We start from the raw sequence: 21,761 nt of genomic DNA on the forward strand, positions 1-21,761 counted from the left end.
CCTAGAGGATAACATAGGAGAAAGCATAGATAACATTGGGTGTGGTGATGACTTTTTAGATATGACACCAAAGGCAAGGTCCATGAAGAAAGGAATTGATAAACTACGTCACTAAAATTAAAAATGTCTGCTCTGTGAAATACGATGAATGTTAAGAGAATGAGAAAACAAGTACAGACTGGGATAATACATTTGCAATAAAGGACTGTAATCCAAAATATAAAAGAACCCTTAAAACTCAACAATTTACCATATTAAAAAATGGGCCAAAGAGTTTAATGGACACCTCACCAATGTTAATACTCAATCGCAAATAAGTATATGAAAGCATATACTTCACAGCATATGTCATCAGGGAAATTCAAAGTAAAACAGCAATGAGATACCACTACCAAAATGACCAAAATCTGGACAAAATCTGGACTGACAACACCAAATGCTGGCAAGGATGTGGAGCAACAGGAACTCTCATTCATTGCTGGTGGGGATATAAAATGGTACTGCTACTTTGGAAGCTAGTTGGGGGTTTATTACAAAAATAAACATACTTTTACTATATGGTCCAGCAATCATGCTCCTTGGTATTTACCAAGGGAGTTGAAAACATGTCCATAAAAAGCCTACATACAATACTTATAGCAACTTTATTCATAATTGCCAAAACTTGGAAGTAACCAATTCATATTGTAGTAGAGAACTGGATAAACTGTAGTGTGTCCAGACAATGGAATATCACTTAATACTAAAAAGAAATGAGCTATCAAGTTATGAAAAGACATGGAGGAAACGTAAATGCATATTACCAAGTGAAAGAAGCCAATCAGAAAGGTCACATATTACATGATTCCAGCTACATGACATTCTGGAAAAGGTAAAACTATGAAGACCGTATAAAGATCAGTGGTTGCCAGGGAGGGTTAGAGGGGATAAATATTTGTAGAAAATAGTTTTAGGGCAATGAAAATACTCTGTATGATACTATAAGAATGGATATATGCCAATGTACAATTGTTCAAACCCATAGAATGTACAAAACCAAGAATGAACCCTAATGTAAACTATGGACTTCAGATGATTATGACGTATCAATGTAAGTTCATCAGTTGTTACAAATGCACTGCTCTGGTTGAGGATGTTAATTGTGGGGAAGGCTATCATGTGTGGGAGGAGGTGTATATATAGGGAACCTTAACCTACTCTAAAAACTTAAGTCTTAATTTTAAACATCCCGCTGGCTGCTCAAAGCAGAACTGACTTCTAAGAAAGTAAGAGTGAAAAGAGAGAGACCATTTACAGTGGTCCAGGTAGGAAAGGAAAGTGCCTTGAACTAGGTTGGCAGTAGCAGAGATGAAGAAAAGTGAAGAGATTTGTGAGATATTTAGGAAATAAAATAAGAGTTGGAGAATGTCCACTATTTCCAAAGGTCATTTCATCCTGGCTTTCCAAAGCAAGGAGGTAGGAAAAATTACATTAACAAAACTCCCTTGAAATTGCAGAGGAAGCCCATGGCAAAAAGTCAACCTCACCTCCAGTGTCTTGAAAGGACACTACAGGTTGCTAATTTGGTTGCTAAGAAATTGCAAAGAAGAAGGAGAAGGAGAAGGAGGAAAAGAGGAAGAAAAAGAGGAAGAAGAAGGAAAGGAAAGAGAAAAGGAAAAGAAGAAAAAAGATGGTACAAGCACATTATTTGTGTAATATTCAACAGTGTCTCTTGATCTTTTTTAAATGATGGAAGGAAAACGAGATGGGAGATCAGAGTTTAAAATTTAGAGTAAAGTGGATGCTGTATTATGTTCACAGTAGTTAGCTTTTCCTGACAATAATATAAGTGTTGATAGCACCCCTTTAAAAATAAAACATAACGATGTGATTCTTCAGATTTGTAGAGTACTTTTCTGTTTACAAAGTTGTTCTATCATCATCTTCAACTACCACTTCAGTCTTCTAAGGGTAGGTATTATTGGCCACAATTTTCTGATGAAAAAACTGTGAAGACGATTTTGGCATTGTGGAAGCAACATGAACTTTGGAATCCTTCAGACCTGGGTTTAAATGTCTGTTGGACTGCCATTTATTTAATGGGCAACTTCAGAGAATTATTTCACAACTTAATTTTTCAAGGCTTCTTTGCTTATAACTACCTTCTTTACCCCTATCCATTGTTCATTGCACTATCATTAGTACCTCCTCCATACTCACCCTCTATTGGGTATAAATAAGAAGGAAACTCAAGTCTGTCACAGCACTTTAAATTGTCAGTGTCAGAAAGACCACCTGGCCCAGCATCTCTACCTTCTCCTTTCCCCATTTCACAGAGCAAGAAACTGAACCTGACAAATAGGAAGAGATTCACTGCCAGTCTGTAGACAGTTCTCTTGGCTCTGAGACCTATGTTATTTCCATTCTACTTTCTCATTTGTCCCGCTGATTCAATTCCCTTTAAGCAACTCTACTTAAAAGCTTTGGTGGAACTAGAGGTTGTGATGACTATTCAAATAAGATTTTCAAAGTATCGGTGCATTTCAATTGCATATTCCTCTTTCCTATTATAATAGAGAATTGAAAATTAGCCCTGTTACAATTTGACATCTCTAAGAATAAGGCTGTTTCCTTACCATAATGGGTGATTTGTGAGATTCCTCACTAACAAAGGGTGGGGGTATATTTGGGATGTATTGAGGCAGGGCTGAAGCCATTAACATACCAGGGGATAATTTTCACCACCTCAGGTAAAAAGCTCCTTAGGCCTTTGTGTTCTGGAAGGTTCATTTATGGCTCTTGCCCAAATACCCTTGGCATTGATTAATCTAGCCAAAATAGCAATGAGATGGAAGACTAGTTTAGGTTCTACTAAGGTGGAACATAGAACAATTACATCCTTGCTTCAATGTCTTCATCTGGAAAATAGAGCTTATCATGTCCACTGTTCCCTGCCATTAGGATTAAATTACTTCCTTTGGTAAGGGTAAGTAAATGTCCATGATGCTTGGCTGTGAACAAGATAAGACTCTGTAGAAGCCTGTAAAAAGTAGAAGAGACCCAGGCAAAAATCTCCACCAGCATTCTGGAAGAGACAGAACCTGCCCAAGGGAGGCCCAGGGCCCCTGCTAACAGAAAGGGAAACCTCCTTTCCCATAGATCTGTCCTTTCATTTCTACTCTTCCATCCCTATCTGCCGCTCCATCTTTACAGAGAGACTATGGTACCTCCTCCATAAAGGAGCAATTACAATATCCCACTTCAGCTCTACTCCTGGCTGTCTACCAAGAGGAAGAAAAATGGTCCTATGTAATTTCCATTCCTTGATTAAGTGCAAACTTAAAATATGCAAAAGCAACTTGGAAAAGCAAGTGTCTGTATATAAGCAAACGTCTGCAAAACCCTGGACAAAATCCCTGTGTACATGACCAGGGTTTCTGGTGTTTGTGTGTTTGCCTGCTTCTCTGGGTGATTTTACCTTTGCAAGTCTGGATAGATGAGAAATGTATGTTTAGAAATAATTAGGCAGGAAAACAGGAAGAGAATAGGGTAGAGATGACTTCTGGTTATTAGGCAGAAGGTTCCTAGAGCAACTGGCATCATTCCACAAGGCGCAATCTACCCCTAAGGAGAAATTTGAAAGGTTTCAGCAACTATCAGCTGGCTTGTCCATAGCTCCTTCAGTTTTTAGGAGACCTTACTGCCCCTCTGTGCTTCTCTGTCTGCTCTGAACAAAGTCCCTCGCCTGAAGCCTTGGTACTCCTATTGCCCCCTACCTACTCTCTTCCCCCTCCCACACAAACAGAGTCTGTTTCGAGATTGGACTTCGGAACCAAATCTGTAAGTGCTGGCCTCCGGGAGATCGGGTTAGTCCTGTCCGCAAGATAAAGCTCCGGGTTAAAGCTTCAGCTCCGGCACCTAAATCTTGGTCACTGAAAGTAGGAGTATTCAAAGAGCTAGGATCCTCCCGAGCTAGAACAATCCTCTCCTGCCTTCACCCACACTGAGCCAACATTCATTTCTCCAAAGCCATCCGGCATTACAGCGCGGAGAGGGGAGGGGAAAAAAGAAAGGGGAGGGGAGGAGAAAGGAGGTGGGAAGGCAAGGAGGCCGGCCCGGCGGGGGCGGAACCCGACTAGCAAACTGTTGCATTTGCTCTCCACCTCCCAGCGCCCCTTCCGAGATCCCAGGGAGCCAGCGTGCCCGGAGAGCTGGAGGGTCCCGAGCTAGCCGGAAGGCAGAAGAGGCAGAAGAGGAAAGAGACCGAGCTAGCAGCTCCAATGTGGGACAGGAGCTGAAGGGACATACCGCGTCAACCCCAGCTGGGCTCCGGCGACCGCCAAGGCTTTTTGCAGCGCGGCGGCTAACGCCGCCGCCTCAGAGCTGCCCTTTACTCTTCGGTGAAGTTTTTAAAAGCAGCTAGAGACTCGGAGGAAGCAAGGAAAGTGCCGGGTAGGACTGACAGTTGCCTTTGTCCTCCACCCCTCCACCCCGCCCCACCCCCTCCTGGGTCTCCTCTCCTGTTGCCGCTTGGCCCGCTCCTCTCTTCCCGTCCCCCTACCCCCCCCCCCCTCCAGTTGGCCCTGCGTGGCCAGCCCGAATTTGCAGAGAGGTAACTCCCTTTGGCTTCGAGCAGGCAAGCTAGCTGCACGTTACAAAGACGGCTCTGGGGAGCCAGGCGACTGGTGAACCGCTTCAGCAAAGCACTGCAGCTGGGACCTGGCTAGTTAGGCTGTACACGGGGCGGGCCTCCAGGTTCCCTTCATTCCCTTTCCAGCTCCTTCTGCACGCAGCAGCCACCCCCACCCCCTCCAGTTTGCAGGGCCTGAGACCAAACAATGAAAGGGCAGTCAGGGCTTCAGTAGACCATTAAAAAGAAAAAGAAAATCCTCCAAACCCAAAATAAAACAAAAAGAAAATAACCCGGTTCTTAATTGCACCTGCTTCAGTGGATACTGAATTTGGAAGGCAGAGGGTTTTCCTTGTTTTTGCTTTTGTTTTGTTTCCTTCAAGAGTTGGGCATCTTTTGAATCTACCGTCCCAAGATTTCAGTAACAGACTGTGAGACTAGCAGGGCAGATCGTGTACAACGCGTGTTTTCCTGTGCAGGAGATTTTGAGGCTGTCAGAGTGCTTTTGCGTGGTTATTCCTGCAAGTTTCCTTCCCAAGAGCTTCCCGCAGGTGGGCAGCTAACTGCAGCGACTACCGCATCGCAGCCTGTTGAACTTCTCAGCTGGACAAGGGGAAACAGGATAAAGGAATTAGGTGGAAGAGTCAGGCAAGCTCAAGGATGGAGGTGCAGTTAGGGTTAGGGAGGGTCTACCCCAGGCCACCGTCCAAAACCTATCGAGGAGCTTTCCAGAACCTATTCCAGAGCGTGCGCGAAGTGATCCAGAACCCGGGCCCCAGGCACCCTGAGGCCACGAGCGCAGCACCTCCCGGCGCCCGTTTGCAGCAGCAGCAGCAACAACAGCAGCAGGAGCAGACCAGTCCTCAGCAGCAGCAGCAGCAGCAGCAGCAGTCTGAGGATGGCTCTCCCCAAGCCCAGAGCAGAGGCCCTACAGGCTACCTGGCCCTGGACGAGGAACAGCAGCCTTCCCAACAGCAGTCCGCCCCCAAGGGTCATCTGGAGAGAGGCTGCGTTCCAGACCCTGGAGCTGCTTCAGCCACCGGCAAGGGGCTGCAGCGGCAGCAACCAGCACCACCGGACGAGGATGACTCAGCTGCCCCATCCACGTTGTCCCTGCTGGGCCCCAGTTTCCCGTGCTTAAGTAGCTGTTCCGCCGATCTTAAAGACATCCTGAGCGAGGCCGGCACCATGCAACTCCTTCAGCAGCAGCAGCAGCAGCAGCAGCAGCAGCAGCAGCAGCAGCAGGAGGTGGTATCCGAAGGCGGCAGCAGCGGGAGAACAAGGGAGGCCACTGGTGCTCCCACCTCCTCCAAGGACAGTTACCTAGGGGGCAGTTCAACCATCTCGGACAGCGCCAAGGAGTTGTGTAAGGCAGTGTCAGTGTCAATGGGCTTGGGTGTGGAGGCACTGGAACATCTGAGTCCTGGGGAGCAGCTTCGGGGGGATTGCATGTATGCCCCGCTCCTGGGAGTTCCACCTGCTGTGTGCCCTTGCGCCCCACTGGCCGAATGCAAAGGTTCTGTGCTGAATGATGGCCCTGGTAAGGGCACCCAAGAAACTGCTGAGTATTCCCCTTTCAAGTCAGGTTATGCCAAAGGGTTGGACGACGACAGCCTGGGTTGTTCTGGCAGCAGTGAAGCAGGGGGCTCCGGAACACTTGAGATGCCCTCCACCCTGTCTGTCTACAAGTCTGGAGCACTAGATGAAGCGGCAGCTTATCAGAGTCGCGACTACTACAACTTTCAGCTCGCCCTGGCTGGGCCGCCTCCCCCTCTTCCCCCTCCCCATCCTCATGCCCGCATCAAGCTGGAAAACCCGCTGGACTATGGGAGCGCCTGGGCGGCAGCAGCGGCACAATGCCGCTACGGGGACCTGGCTAGCCTGCATGGCGGGGGTGCAGTGGGACCCAGCTCAGGCTCACCCTCAGCCACCGCCTCTTCTTCCTGGCATACTCTATTCACAGCAGAAGAAGGCCAGCTGTATGGGCCCTGTGGCGGGAGTGGAGGCGGCAGCACTGGCGAGTCAGGGTCTGTGACCCCCTATGGCTACACTCGGCCACCACAGGGGTTGACGGGCCAAGAAGGTGACTTCCCTCCACCTGATATGTGGTATCCTGGTGGTGTGATGAGCAGAGTGCCCTATCCAAGTCCCAGTTGTGTCAAAAACGAGATGGGCCCCTGGATGGAAAGCTACTCCGGACCCTATGGGGACATGCGGTAAGTTTCTCCTAGAAATGTCTTTTAATCTATAGTTAGTCGGGATATGGGGGTATCTATCCTCTCCTACTTGAAGGGAACACTCTGCCCCTGTGAGCTCAACAGTGTTCCATAAAAAGGGCCGCCCTGAATCTGGAGCCTTCTGGGTACTCCTAGCCTGCCAAAGATATGACCTTTGTGCTCTGAACCCCCACTGTGTGCCCCAGTCCCCTGAGAACCCAGGGTGCTGGTGTGTGCCCTTTCAGATAACAACACTCTCCCTCCCTCAGTCTCTTAAAATCCTTTATACCTCATGGTGCTCCATGTCCCAAAGGCTCCAAAATTAAATCCAAGAGCAAGGGCTACCTTCAGAAATAAAGCTCTTAAGTCCTCCAGTACTTTTTCTCCTCCCTCTTCCTAAATCTGAGAACCTGGACCGGAAATATGGGCAGTTTCACCTCTTAGAGTGTGTTAGGGTTTGCCCTCCAGTTTGTGACAGGTCTTGGCAGGTTAAAGGCAAAAAGACGGGCCCAAACTTTTCTCAGTCTGCCTTCTCAAAAGAGATAAAATGGAAGTGCCAGATTAGGGGAAGAAGGTCTCAGTTCTCTGGGTTCTCAGGGCTGCTGTGTGAAGATGGGGTGCAGTTCCTTCCCTGGCAATAACTGAGGACTTGCTCCAGAGCTAGACATCAACAGAGAGAATACAACCAGGCACAATTAGAGCAGGGAAAAGTAGAGGAAAACCAAAGGACAACTTTCTTGGTAAACACTGGGCAGTATTTGCTCTCACAGGTTGACCATGTTGGAAGTAGCTTCTTGGGTCGATTTTCTCTTGTAAAGTTTTTATTTTTCTATATGGACTATGGCAGATATACAGTCCCCTATTTCAAGTTTGCATCAGATCCATAAAAAGAACGTTCTTTTAATGAATAATATAGCCAGACTTGAGTCTGACTTATAAAGTGTTGGAAAATTTTTTTAAAGAATTTCTTGATATATCAGTGTGCATATAAATTGCTTTTGGGAGGGAAGAGTGGGGCTCTTCAATATGTTCCTTCATTTTAAGAACATGGTTGCATTTTTAAAATTATAGTTGACATACAATGTTACATTAGACATGCTTACATTTTAAAAAATGAGCTGTTACCTCTAACAAATTTGGTGAGAACTGTGAGGGATCTATGGGCCATAACCTTGCCCATGAGTTTTAATTAGGACATAAGAAAAGTGATTAATCTCACCTTGTTTATTAAAAATTCTTCCCACATTTATTGAGCTTCTTGGAGATCATGTTGAAGACTTTTTCCCCAGCAAACAGAGATATTAGTTTATCTCAATGAGGGAGGGAATACTGACTAAGGAACTAACTCCTCAGGTACGCTAGGTGCTGATGTCCCCTTGGACTTGTATCTTGTTCTGTTTTTCTTTTTCTTTAGCTGTTTTTTTTATCTGTGACTTTTCCAAAATTATTTGTTAGCTTTAGCATCTTTGACAGCTTAAATCCAACAATTTGCCTCCATTCACTGATGCTTCTGTTCTTGGAAGTTTGATAGCACAGTATTAGGAAAGAAAGAAGAGGTTAGGATTTCAAACAATATACTATTTTCTGGGCTATTGAAGAAACAGCTTCTTACCAGGCTTTACATCCTACTATTAGATTTTTGATGTTTGGCTTACAGTATTTTCAAAGTTATTATTTATATAATCAAAACTTTTTCCAGTTAGTTTGGATTTTTTAAAGTTATTTTTGCAATGTAGTTATACCATGGTATAAAAGGTTTTCTTCATTTTATAAAAACGGATTTACTTGGTAGGGTTAATTTATTTTCCCTAGGGCTGTTGCTAGTTAGTTCTACTGTGCACTTTTTTTGAGGGATGTGGATGTCTAAGGTGCTTCTTGACATACCATGATGCTAAACTGAAACCTTCTCTCTTCTGCTTCCCCCCCCAACCCACCTAACAACTAATTTAGTTAATAGGGAGGAAAGGAAGCATTCAACATATTTGTTAAGGGATGTATTTTTTTGTAAACATAGCCTGAGATTTCAGTAAGTAAGTATAGAAAGCAAAAAGTTCTTCCCATCATGTGTGCAGTAAGGTTATTTTATCCTAGCTCTTAGTGGAAACACTTCTCTGTTAGAAAGGCATGCTTATATTAATGGCCTTAACTAGTGAGAATTTAGCAGTATCCAAAGAAAGTAAAAGACTATCAATTTTTCCTGGTTTGTGGTTGCAGCACTGGTTATAAGAGCTAGTGAAAGAGAAAACTGACTTGACAAAGAATTTTCATCTCTAGGATATAGAAAATTGTTGAGTAAGTTTTTTGAAAATGCATCAATTTAATCAGAATACAACCAATCCCAATCTAAAAGTTGACATTTTATTACTTTTTCTTTCTTTCCCTCACTTTGTTGCGGTACAATTTGGTGAAAGGCAAGTGATGTTTTAAGCCAAAGCCAGAACTTCCACACTGTTTTGCATGCATTATATGCCAAATTTGAGTTAAAAATATAAAAATTCTAGAGGCTCCAATTTGTTGGATTCCTCCCTTTTCAAATTGTGTGTGTGTGTGTGTGTGTGTGTGTGTGTGTCTGTACATGTGTGCACGCGCGCGTTCGTTCATACACATTAGTTAGTTGGGGGATAACTTTAGTAACTTTTGGAATAACTCTATGTTCTTATACATCTACAGTGTTTCTGCTGAAATGAGAGAGGTGGAAGGAGAGAAGCTTGAAGGTGGTCCTTTAAAAAAAACAAACTTAATTTAGCATGTGATTTGAACAGAAGGAATAATAAAAAGTAATGGGACTAGTGTGCAACCCTGATGATATTTAAAGGAGCTGTCTTCTTTCAGAGATCAAACAAGAGTACAAATTTGTTAATTGACCACCTGCCCACTTGAAACAAGTAGGACCCTTTTTATTCCAGCAAGCAGCACAATATGAAAAACATTTATTCTTGGGAGTTGAGGCCCAGGGAAGCATGTGCTGGAATTAGAGTTGGGATTTAAATTAATTATTCAGATGCAAAAAGAACATTTTAATTTTTCTATTGGTAATTTGTTCTTTCTTTATATTAAATATAATTTATTGTCAGATTGGTTTCCATACAATACCCAGTGCTCATCCCAACAGGTGCCCTCCTCAATACCCATCACCCACCCACCTCTCCGTCCCACCCCCCATCAACCCTCAGTTTGTTCTCAGTATTTAAGAGTATAATAGTGTTTTAGTAGTGCTTTGATATCAGCAAATCTCGCTTTCCTCCATTAACTACTTAAAAAGGAGACAATTTGTTAATCCCCCTTTTCATCTCCTCTCCCTTCTTCAGTTATCAAACAGACTTTTATGACTATTTCAAGAAGCAGTTTGTTTTGTAAAGCCGAATTTTGTTTTGGGACCAAAATAGTCTGAGGCTTTCTGTCCATAGGCCTTGAGAGTTCATTGTCAGTAAATAACTAGTGAGTTCTATCTGGGCACCAGTGATCAGAACCAGAGGACCAAATAGCCACACTGGGTGGTACCCCATTTGGAAATATGTGCAAGATGTACTGATGGAAGTCTTCTCTTTGTTGTCCATAGTGTATCTCTTTTAACTCAGCCAAAGGTTAACATCAATGAGAGATATTTTACAAGAAGCTTGTAGCCTTCCAATTGCAGGGTCACTTTGGGGCACTTTCTTGCCAGTGCTAATTTTACCTCATCAGATTTCCATTTTTCGAGTTGTAAACTTCGATATAATATATTGAATTTGCTGGCACATTTAATTTTCTTTTTAAGGTGTTTTTCTTCCCTGTAATAATTTTCTCATCTGGTGTGCATATATGCATTTAAAACAAGGAATCCTTAGGTCTCTGACTCTTACTTGTACTGTAGCTACTTTTGGTGGGATTATGAGTTGGAGTTAGGGACATGGACAATTTTATTATTTTTTTTTTCCATAGTGATATCAAGACCACCAGTTTCATTTGGAAGTCTGCTCAAACAGGGAGCAGAATGTAGGCTGAGTGTGAGAAGCAAGGGACTTGTTTTATAACCAAACCTGAAATTATTATTCTGAAAAATGAAAAGGAAACAAAAATCAAGTTTTGTGAGGTTGGTCAGAGAGGGAAAAGGAAACCTCTCCCCACCCCCCTACCTCCACCATTTTCTCTTTGTTTGCAGCTTCCTCAAGTGCTTCCTGTCCCGGATTTTCTTTCTTTTCTCTCCTTTCATGCTTTTAACTAAATGGAAACATAGACACTTCTTTCTACTTTTGAGGACATTTTCCTCATTACACCTGAGGTATACTCCTACAGATTATTTTTTAATCTGGAGAGTAACCGATCAGATCAACCCTAGCACCTCTCTTTTAAGGCTAGATGACTTGAGGGAATTGCAAAATTAATAGCTGGGCTTTTTTAGCTTGAGGTTAGAGTCTGATTCAACAGTTGCTGAGGGAGCTGAACTAGAAGGCTTGAGGACTTGGTGATTTAATGAAGTATTTTTCCAGTTGCTGTCCCTCTCTCTTGATCTCTGTCTCTGTTTACTGGCCATTTTGGCAACCTTTTCTCAAAGCCTGAAAATAACTGGACCCTCTCCTGTGAGACAGTGCTGGGTCAGACATCGACAACCCTTTCACAAGAAATACCTAATCTGTGTGTGAGGGTGCTTGCTAGCTGGGCCAATAAACATGGTGATGCTGTGTGTAAATTAATCATTTGAAAACAAAAATAGATATTGAAGAAACTCTTCTACCTCAGACTTCCTTTACCAGCATCCCATCAAGTTATGAAATGTTGAATTCAGAGTTAAGTTATCCTCATCCTAAACAAAACACTGACTTTTTTTTTCATTGTTCATAAAATTCTCTATAGTTATCAGTATTGGTTGACATTTGTCATATTGAAGAGAATTATGAAATATCATATTCATAGCACCCTTTTCAAAGAAAATACCCGGTGTCTTATAGTTTATTGAGTAGCACTCATAGAAGTTTGAGTAGGCTGGGAGGATGCTTAGTGAACACCTCTTTGCTAGTTGAGGGTATAGAAATAGTTTTTTTTATAACCTTTGTTTACCATGTGGAGAAACCTCTGTAAAGCAGCACTTCTTAGCTTTATTTCTCCAAGCTTCCCACCTGTTAGATGATGTGTTATTTTATTTTACTTTATTTTTTATTTGTTAATTTTTTAATGTTTATTTATTTTTGAGAGAGAGAGACAGAGTATGATCAGGGGAGGGGCAGAGAGAGAGGGAGACACAGAATCAGAAGCAGGCTCCAGGCTCTGAGCTGTCAGCAGAGCCCGACGCGGGGCTCAAACTCACAAACCATGAGATCATGACCTGAGCTGAAGTCTGACATTTAACTGAGCCACCCAGGCACCCCGATTTGATTTGATTTGATTTGATTTGATTTGATTTGATTTTAATTTACTTCTAGATAGAAAGAGGGAGAGAGAGAGAGAGAGAGAGAGAGAGAGAGAGAGAGAGAGAGAGGCAGGCAGAGGGAGACAGAGAGAGAATCCCAAGCAAGCTTCAGTCTTAGCACAGAGCCTGATGCAAGGCTTGACCTCACCACCCCGGGATCATGACCTGAGCTAAAATCAAGAGTTGGATGCTCAATTGACTGAGCCACCCAGGTGCCCCACTGATTGAGGATATCTTATATTGTTGCTCTGTAACGGCTACTTTCAGTGGCTGTTGCGCAGAAATGATAGGACTGTGAGTTATGCACAATTCCTTGCACACTTATGGGTGCTGCTACCCTTTCTCTCTTAAACCATTTCCTGCTGCCAACCTACAGGCCATGTTAAGGTTGAGAGTGGCTCATCCAAATAAGCTTAAAGTTCTAAAGTGTTGGTTACTTGAGAATGCTGCCAATATAGATCAGGTAGTACCTGAGTTTTATTTTACATTTTAATAGCAGCTTTACTAAAGCATATATATATATATATTCACCCATTAAATATATATATATATATATATATATATATATATATATATATGTAATTATCACCCATTAGAAGTTTACAGTTGATGGTTTTTAGGATATTCAGAGTTGGGCAACCATCACCACTATTTTAGAATATTTTAATCACTTAGTATTCACCATACCCCCCAAACACTGAACAACTATCAACCAATTTACTTTTGTTCTCTATGGGTTTGCTTACTTTAACATTTCATAAAAATGGAGTCATGCAATATGTGATATTTTATGACTAGCTTTATTCATATAGAATAATATTTTCGGGGCACCTGGGTGGCTGAGTCAGTTAAGCATCTGACTCTTGGTTTCAGGTCAGATCATTATCTCACAGGTTCATGAGTTTGAACACTGTATCAGGCTCTGCCCTGGCATCATGGAGCGTGCTTGGTATTCTCTCTCCCTGTCTCTCTGCCCCTTCCCTGCTTGTGCTGTCTCTGTTTCTCTCAAAATAATAAAAAAGAATAATATTTTCAGTGTTCATCCATGTTAAAGCACATATCAGTACTTCATTCTTTTTTTATAACCAAATAATGTTCCATTGAATGTATATATATCATATTTTATCTATCCATTAGTTGATGGACATTACGTTTATTTTCACTTTGTGACTCTTATGACCAATACTGCTATAAACATTCATGAAAATCCATACAAAATGTTTTTGTGGATGTGTGAACATAATGTTTTTAATTCTTTTAGGTACGTACCTCAGAATGCAGTTTCAGGATCATATGGTAACTCTGTGTTTAACTTTTTGAGGAACTCCCAAACTGTTTTCAAAATTAGCTGCATCATTTTACAATCTTACCAGCAATATATGAGGGTTCCAGTTTTTCCACATCCTGCAAATATGTGTTGTCTTTTTAATTATAGCTGTTCTTAGTGTATGTGAAGTGATATTTCAAAATGGTTTTGATTTGCATTTCTTTAATAACTAATAATATTAACATATTTTCATGTCCTTATTGGCTGTTTGTATATCGTCTTTGAAAAAAAATATCTATACAGAACTTTTGCTTAGTTTTGATTGGTTACTTGTCTTTTTATTATGAGTTTTAAGATTTTTTTTCTGTGTATTCTGGATACAGACCTGTAACAAATTATGATTTGTGAATATTTTATCACATAACATGAGTTGTCTTTTCATTTCCTTGATGGTATCTGCTGAAGCACAAACATTTTGAATTTGGATGAAGTCTACTCTATTTTTTTCTTAGGTGTCTTGTGATTTTGGTGTCATATACAAGAAAGCTTTGCCTAATCCAAGGTCACAAAGATTCGCACCTAGGCTTCCTTCCTAACGGTTAAATTTAGGTTTTTAATCAATTTTGAATTAATTTTTATATAACTCGTAAGATGTGATTAGGGGTTCAACCACATTCTTTTGCATGTAGATATCAACAAATGGTATAGTCATCATGGCATGTTTGTTGAATCTTTCCTCATTTAACTGTCTTGGAACGCTTCTTGTAAAATCGGTTGACTATAAATGTGAGGTTTCATATCTAGTCTTTGAACTTTATTGCACTGATCTTTTACCAGTACCACACTGTCTTAATTACTGTAGGTGTTTAGTAATTTTTGAAATGAAGTGTGAGTCTTCCAACTTTGCTCTTTTTTAATTTTTTTTTTTTTTGGTTACTCTGGGTCTCTTGAATTTCTGTATTAATTTTTTAGTGAATTAATTTTAATTAAACTTTTTATGAATTTCTGTACTAGTTTTTCAGTTTCTTTTTTTTTATAAGAATGCAACTTTTTTTGTATAAGAATGCAACTTTTTTGTATAAGAATGCAACTGATTTCTGTACATTGATTTTGTATCCTGCAACTTTGCTGAATTCATGTATCAGTTCTAGCAGACTTTTGCTAGAGTCTATCGGATTTTCCATGTATAATATCATGTCATCTGCAAAAAGCGAAAGCTTGACTTCATCTTTGCCAATTTTGATGCCTTTGATTTCCTTTTGTTGTCTGATTGCTGATGCTAGAACTTCCAGCACTATGTTAAACAGCAGCGGTGAGAGTGGGCATCCTTGTCGTGTTCCTGATCTCAGGGAAAAAGCTTTCAGTTTTTCCCCGTTGAGGATGATGTTAGCTGTGGGCTTTTCATAAATGGCTTTTATGATCTTTAAGTATGTTCCTTCTATCCCGACTTTCTCAAGGGTTTTTATTAAGAAAGGGTGCTGGATTTTGTCGAAGGCCTTTTCTGCATCGATTGACAGGATCATATGGTTCTTCTCTCTTTTTTTGTTAATGTGATGTATCACGTTGATTGATTTGCGAATGTTGAACCAGCCCTGCATCCCAGGAATGAATCCCACTTGATCATGGTGAATAATTCTTTTTATATGCCGTTGAATTCGATTTGCTAGTATCTTATTGAGAATTTTTGCATCCATATTCATCAGGGATATTGGCCTGTAGTTCTCTTTTTTTACTGGGTCTCTGTCTGGTTTAGGAATCAAAGTAATACTGGCTTCATAGAATGAGTCTGGAAGTTTTCCTTCCCTTTCTATTTCTTGGAATAGCTTGAGAAGGATAGGTATTATGTCTGCTTTAAACGTCTGGTAGAACTCCCCTGGGAAGCCATCTGGTCCTGGACTCTTATTTGTTGGGAGATTTTTGATAACCGATTCAATTTCTTCGCTGGTTATGGGTCTGTTCAAGCTTTCTATTTCCTCCTGATTGAGTTTTGGAAGCGTGTGGGTGTTCAGGAATTCGTCCATTTCTTCCAGGTTGTCCAATTTGTTGGCATATAAGTTTTCATAGTATTCCCTGATAATTGTTTGTATCTCTGAGGGATTGGTTGTAATAATTCCATTTTCATTCATGATTTTATCTATTTGGGTCATCTCCCTTTTCTTTTTGAGAAGCCTGGCTAGAGGTTTGTCAATTTTGTTTATTTTTTCAAAAAACCAACTCTTGGTTTCGTTGATCTGCTCTACAGTTTTTTTAGATTCTATATTGTTTATTTCTGCTCTGATCTTTATTATTTCTCTTCTTCTGCTGGGCTTAGGCTGCCTTTGCTGTTCTGCTTCTAGTTCCTTTAGGTGTGCTGTTAGATTTTGTATTTGGGATTTTTCTTGTTTCTTGAGATAGGCCTGGATTGCAATGTATTTTCCTCTCAGGACTGCCTTTGCTGCGTCCCAAAGCGTTTGGATTGTTGTATTTTCATTTTCGTTTGTTTCCATATATTTTTTAATTTCTTCTCTAATTGCCTGGTTGACCCACTCATTCGTTAGTAGGGTGTTCTTTAACCTCCATGCTTTTGGAGGTTTTCCAGACTTTTTTCTGTGGTTGATTTCAAGCTTCATAGCATTGTGGTCTGAAAGTAAGCATGGTATAATTTCAATTCTTGTAAACTTATGAAGGGCTGTTTTGTGACCCAGTATATGATCTATCTTGGAGAATGTTCCATGTGCACTCGAGAAGAAAGTATATTCTGTTGCTTTGGGATGCAGAGTTCTAAATAGATCTGTCAAGTCCATCTGATCCAATGTCTCATTCAGGGCCCTTGTTTCTTTATTGACCGTGTGTCTAGATGATCTATCCATTTCTGTAAGTGGTGTATTAAAGTCCCCTGCAATTACCACATTCTTATCAATAAGGTTGCTTATGTTTATGAGTAATTGTTTTATATATTTGGGGGCTCCGGTATTCGGTGCATAGACATTTATAATTGTTAGCTCTTCCTGATGGATAGACCCTGTAACTATTATATAATGTCCTTCTTCATCTCTTGTTACAGCCTTTAATTTAAAGTCTAGTTTGTCTGATATAAGTATGGCTACTCCAGCTTTCTTTTGGCTTCCAGTCGCATGATAAATAGTTCTCCATCCCCTCACTCTCAATCTAAAGGTGTCCTCAGGTCTAAAATGAGTCTCTTGTAGACAGCAAATAGATGGGTCTTGTTTTTTTATCCATTCTGATACCCTATGTCTTTTGGTTGGCGCATTTAATCCATTTACATTCAGTGTTATTATAGAAAGATACGGGTTTAGAGTCATTGTGATGTCTGTATGTTTTATGCTTATAGTGATGTCTCTGGGACTTTGTCTCACAGGGTCCCCCTTAGGATCTCTTGTAGGGCTGGTTTAGTGGTGACAAATTCCTTCAGTTTTTGTTTGTTTGGGAAGACCTTTATCTCTCCTTCTATTCTAAATGACAGACTTGCTGGATAAAGGATTCTTGGCTGCATATTTTTTCTGTCTAGCACCCTGAAAATCTCTTGCCAATTCTTTCTGGCCTGCCAAGTTTCAAAAGAGAGATCAGTCACGAGTCTTATAGGTCTCCCTTTATATGTGAGGGCACGTTTACCCCTTGCTGCTTTCAGAATTTTCTCTTTATCCTTGTATTTTGCCAGTTTCACTATGATATGTCGTGCAGAAGATCGATTCAAGTTACGTCTGAAGGGAGTTCTCTGTGCCTCTTGGATTTCAATGCCTTTTTCCTTCCCCAGTTCAGGGAAGTTCTCAGCTATGATTTCTTCAAGTACCCCTTCAGCACCTTTCCCTCTCTCTTCCTCCTCTGGGATACCAATTATGCGTATATTATTTCTTTTTAGTGTATCACTTAATTCTCTAATTTTCCCCTCATACTCCTGGATTTTTTTATCTCTCTTTTTCTCAGCTTCCTCTTTTTCCATAACTTTATCTTCTAGTTCACCTATTCTCTCCTCTGCCTCTTCAAGCCGAGCTGTGGTGGTTTCCATTTTGTTATGCATTTCGTTTAAAGCGTTTTTCAGCTCCTCGTGACTGTTCCTTAGTCCCTTGATCTCTGTAGCAAGAGATTCTCTGCTGTCCTCTATACTGTTTTCAAGCCCAGCGATTAATTTTATGACTATTATTCTAAATTCACTTTCTGTTATATTATTTAAATCCTTTTTGATCAGCTCATTAGCTGTTGTTATTTCCTGGAGATTCTTCTGAGGGGAGTTCTTCCGCTTGGTCATTTTGGATAGTCCCTGGCGTGGTGAGGACCTGCAGGGCACTTCCCCTGTGCTGTGGTGTATACCTGGAGTTGGTGGGCGGGGCCGCAGTCAGACCTGATGTCTGCCCCCAGCCCACCACTGGGGCCACAGTCAGACTGGTGTGTGCCTTCTCTTCCCCTCTCCTAGGGGCGGGATTCACTGTGGGGTGGTGTGGCTCGTCTGGGCTACTTGCACCCTGCCAGGCTTGTGATGCTGGGGATCTGGAGTATTAGCTGGGGTGGGTAGGCAAGGTGCTAGGGGGCAGGAGGGGCAGGCTTAGATCGCTTCTCCTTAGGTGATCCACTTCAGGAGGGGCCCTGTGGCAGCGGGAGGGAGTCAGATCCGCTGCCGGAGGTTTGGCTCCGCAGAAGCGCAGAGTTGGGTGTTTGCGCGGAGCGAGCAAGTTCCCTGGCAGGAACCGGTTCCCTTTGGGATTTCGGCTGGGGGATGGGCGGGGGAGATGGCGCTGGCGAGCGCCTTTGTTCCCCACCAAACTGAGCTCTGTTGTCAGGGGGCTCAGCAGCTCTCCCTCCCTTTGTCCTCCAGCCTTCCCGCTTTCCGAGCAGAGCTGTTAATTTCTGACCTCCCAGACGCTAAGTCGCGCTTGCTGTCGGAACACAGTCCGCCCGGCCCCTCCGCTTTTGCAAGCCCGACTAGGGGGCTCTGCTTGGCCGGCGAGCCGCCCCTCCGCCCCGGTTCCCTCCCGCCAGTCCGTGGAGCGCGCACCGCCTCGCAGCCCTTCCTACCCTCTTCCGTGGGCCTCTCGTCTGCGTTTGGCTCCGGCGACTCTGTTCTGCTAATCCTCTGTTGTTTTCTGGGTTATTTAGGCAGGTGTAGATGGAATCTAAGTGATCAGCAGGACGTGCGGTGAGCCCAGCGTCCTCCTAAGCCTCCATCTTGCCGCAACTCCTCTCTAGTTTTTCAGTTTCTACAAAGAAGCCAGTTGGGATTCTGAGAGAGATTGCAGTGAATCTGTAGATCAATTTGGGGAGTGTTGCTATCTTAACAATATTGAATCTTCTGATACATGACCATGGAATGTCTTTTCACTTATTTAGCTCTTCTTCAACAATGTTTTGTAGTTTTTTAAGAGTGCAAATTTTACACTTTTGTTAGATTTATTCCTAAATATTTAATTTGTAATGCTATTATAAATTAAATCCTTTTCTTTATATTCTTTTTAAATTGTTCATTGCCAATGCATAGCAATAGAATTGATTTTTTGTATATTGACCTTGTATCATGCAACCTTGCTGAAAGTACCTGAGTTCTGAACACCTCTGGGACTTAAGAGGCAGAAGGTTTCTGTTGCCATACTAAAGTTAAAGCGTACTTTGTCTCATTATATATGAAGGCCACATAGGGACACTGTTCTCAATTTTCCTCAGCTATAAATTGAAATTGGTAATGCCAGCCTTTTTTCCAGATGAATAGAAGAATGTCTCTAAAACTATCAGGTCTTTAGAGAACCTAATAAGGTTTATGCAGTTAATAATCTTCTTTGTAGTATTTGGATTTGGAAACTATTAGCAAGGATATGAAGAATAATAATAATTTCTACACACAAAACTAACATGAAGAGGTAACAAATGCAAACTAGGCCAAAGAAATAAATAGCTATATTTGACTTATGTTTAGGTTTATGTAAACACCTGGAGTCATAATTTTATGTTTTTATGTGTTGTCCTTTGGATAAAATAAATGCCACCCCACCTTCTGGTGTGTATTTCTAGATGAGGAAATGGTTCATTTATTCTCCTACAATTTGGACTTCTTTTCAGGGAGGTACTCTATAACCATGAAGCAGAGATACAATTTACCTATAAAGGGACTGAACTTTGGCCTCACTAACACTCTAAGCTAAGGGTCATATCTAGTCAGCTACAGCTGTGGTGTTCTGATAATGGTGTGCAAACTGCAGTCCACTGAACAAAATGTCCTATCATGACCTAGCTGTCTTTAGAGATGATGCTACTAAAGTGATTTTTTGAAAGTAAGCATCAATCAACCACTTTTCATTAAGAATCTGCTATATGCTTACCTGTGTGCTTCAGGGAAAATGGAACACAATTCAGGAAGAATCTTGAGGTCACTTCCCTCAAGGAGCTTATACCCATTAAAAAACAACAACAAAAACAAAACAGAATGGCAACACTGTGATGTCAGTATGATGAGATGCTGGATTGTATGGTACAGATTTTTAAAATTTAAGCACTGGGTGTTGTATGGAAACCTATTTGACAATAAATTATATTTAATATAAAAAAGTTAGTGGACAGGGATTTATTTTTTTTCTTTTTCCCAAATGTATTTAGGTATGATGACAAATAAAAAAGTGTACATATTAGGTTGTACAATAAAAAAATAAAAAATAAAAAGAAATAGATTAATGTAGGTTGCCTCTTATCCTTTATGAATTAGGTGGGGACTAGCAATAGATTATAGGTCTTGATGGATATTTCAAACACCAGGAAGTGGTACCTCTGTAAAGATAATGATGAGTGAACTCAAGTAAGGAGTTGAAATATATTTCTGCTTTTTCAGCAGTACCACCCCAGTCAAGTTAGTTACAAGTTTCTTCCTTAGTGCCTTTGGTTATATTATTGAACATGCTAGGAACACATTTTATATCTTTGACTATACAAGTTTTAATAATGTTAGGAATTAATTAAAATTGAGGGTGATTTATGGGCCTAATTTTGGCGTGAGAGCCAATGAAGATATCTAGTGTGGTGGTTAGATTAAGAATTATTATTCTACTTTCAAGATTTCCATTTATCATGGTGGCTTGCTTCGAGTTTCTGTATAAATGGGATTTCAGGGTGTTGGTTAAGGGGGGGAAGTGTGAAGTACAAATCAAACAATTCTGGGAGTAAGAGGTTCATGAAAATTTTTTCTATAAGGGCTTTGTTGAATTATATGATGTAGTGTTTTAAAATGGCCTACCTTTTTAATAATGAATTCTGTTTTCTCTGGTTGAGTAGATTCTTTGCTTGTGGAAGTGTAGTCCCACTGTCTGGCTGCTAGAGTGACTGCAAGTGTCCTGTGGCAGAATTTCCCTGGGAATGGTTGCCGTCCTTTTGTGGATTCAACACATTACAGGATAACTTGGGCCAGAGTTACCTACTACCAAATAATAAAGAAGTTACTGTGGCACTTAGTATTTTATCTGGCATGTCCCTTCTCAAAGTGCAAAACATTTTTAGTAACACTGATTCCTTAACACCTATTTATGAATGTGGAGCTGGGAGCAACGACATTGGATATATTCCAGTAGCACTTTACAGTTTACAGATCAGTTTCATATCTCACTCTTGCATTTCATCCTCTTTTCTACCCTGTACATGTAACCAGATTTTAGGTGTAATACTCTTCATACTCTTATTCTGTTGTTACTCCCACTGTAAATATTATGTTCGGAGACATTAGGTAATATGTCTTAAGTCAAACAACTTCAAAGTGGCAGAGCTAGGATCTCAGTCTTACTCTTTCTTCTTTCAATCAAGTGTTCCTTTTTTATTATATGTCTCTCTCATGTCACTATAGGAAATAAGAGATTTAGAGAGGCAAAATAACCTTAATTGGTATCAGTAATAGAAACTGGTAAAGCTTATAAGGCTTTTGGGTCTCTTATTCACTCACCAGACTGAGTTTGGTGGATTGGTTTGTATAAGAGTTTTGGGTGAGAATAATCTCACCATCCTACTTTATCATCTGCATGTACCTATGGAACATTTATTATATGCCAAAGTCTATATTAGACACTGATGTTACAACAATGAACAAGGCAGACAAAAATTCCTCCTTTTGTGGAGTTTACTTTGTAGTGAGGGGAAACATAATAAGTGTCATGAGGAATAACTTAACAGATTGCAGGAGATAGAGATTCATAGTGGGAAAGACCATTTTATATTTGTTGGTCAGAGAAGGCCTTCCTGAGCAGGTGATATTTGAGCAGAGACATTAAGGAAAGGAAAAAGTAACCCACAGAGATATCTGGAGTTAGAATATTCCAGGCA

At 41.2% G+C, this 21,761-nt stretch overlaps 1 protein-coding gene across 1 annotated transcript in view; it reads left to right on the forward strand.

The window, feature by feature from the left end:
* Positions 1–4,119: 4,119 nt before the first annotated feature.
* The window catches only part of AR (androgen receptor), a 182,090-nt gene continuing 164,448 nt past the window's right edge, over positions 4,120–21,761 (forward strand). Inside the window, exon 1 of the mRNA XM_043571234.1 lies at positions 4,120–6,825. Coding sequence (XP_043427169.1) covers positions 5,270–6,825 — 1,556 coding nt within the window. The 5' untranslated portion in view covers positions 4,120–5,269. The remainder of the gene's footprint in view (positions 6,826–21,761) is intronic.

This window comes from Prionailurus bengalensis, chromosome X, assembly GCF_016509475.1.
Source record: "Prionailurus bengalensis isolate Pbe53 chromosome X, Fcat_Pben_1.1_paternal_pri, whole genome shotgun sequence".
Lineage (NCBI taxonomy): Eukaryota > Metazoa > Chordata > Mammalia > Carnivora > Felidae > Prionailurus > Prionailurus bengalensis.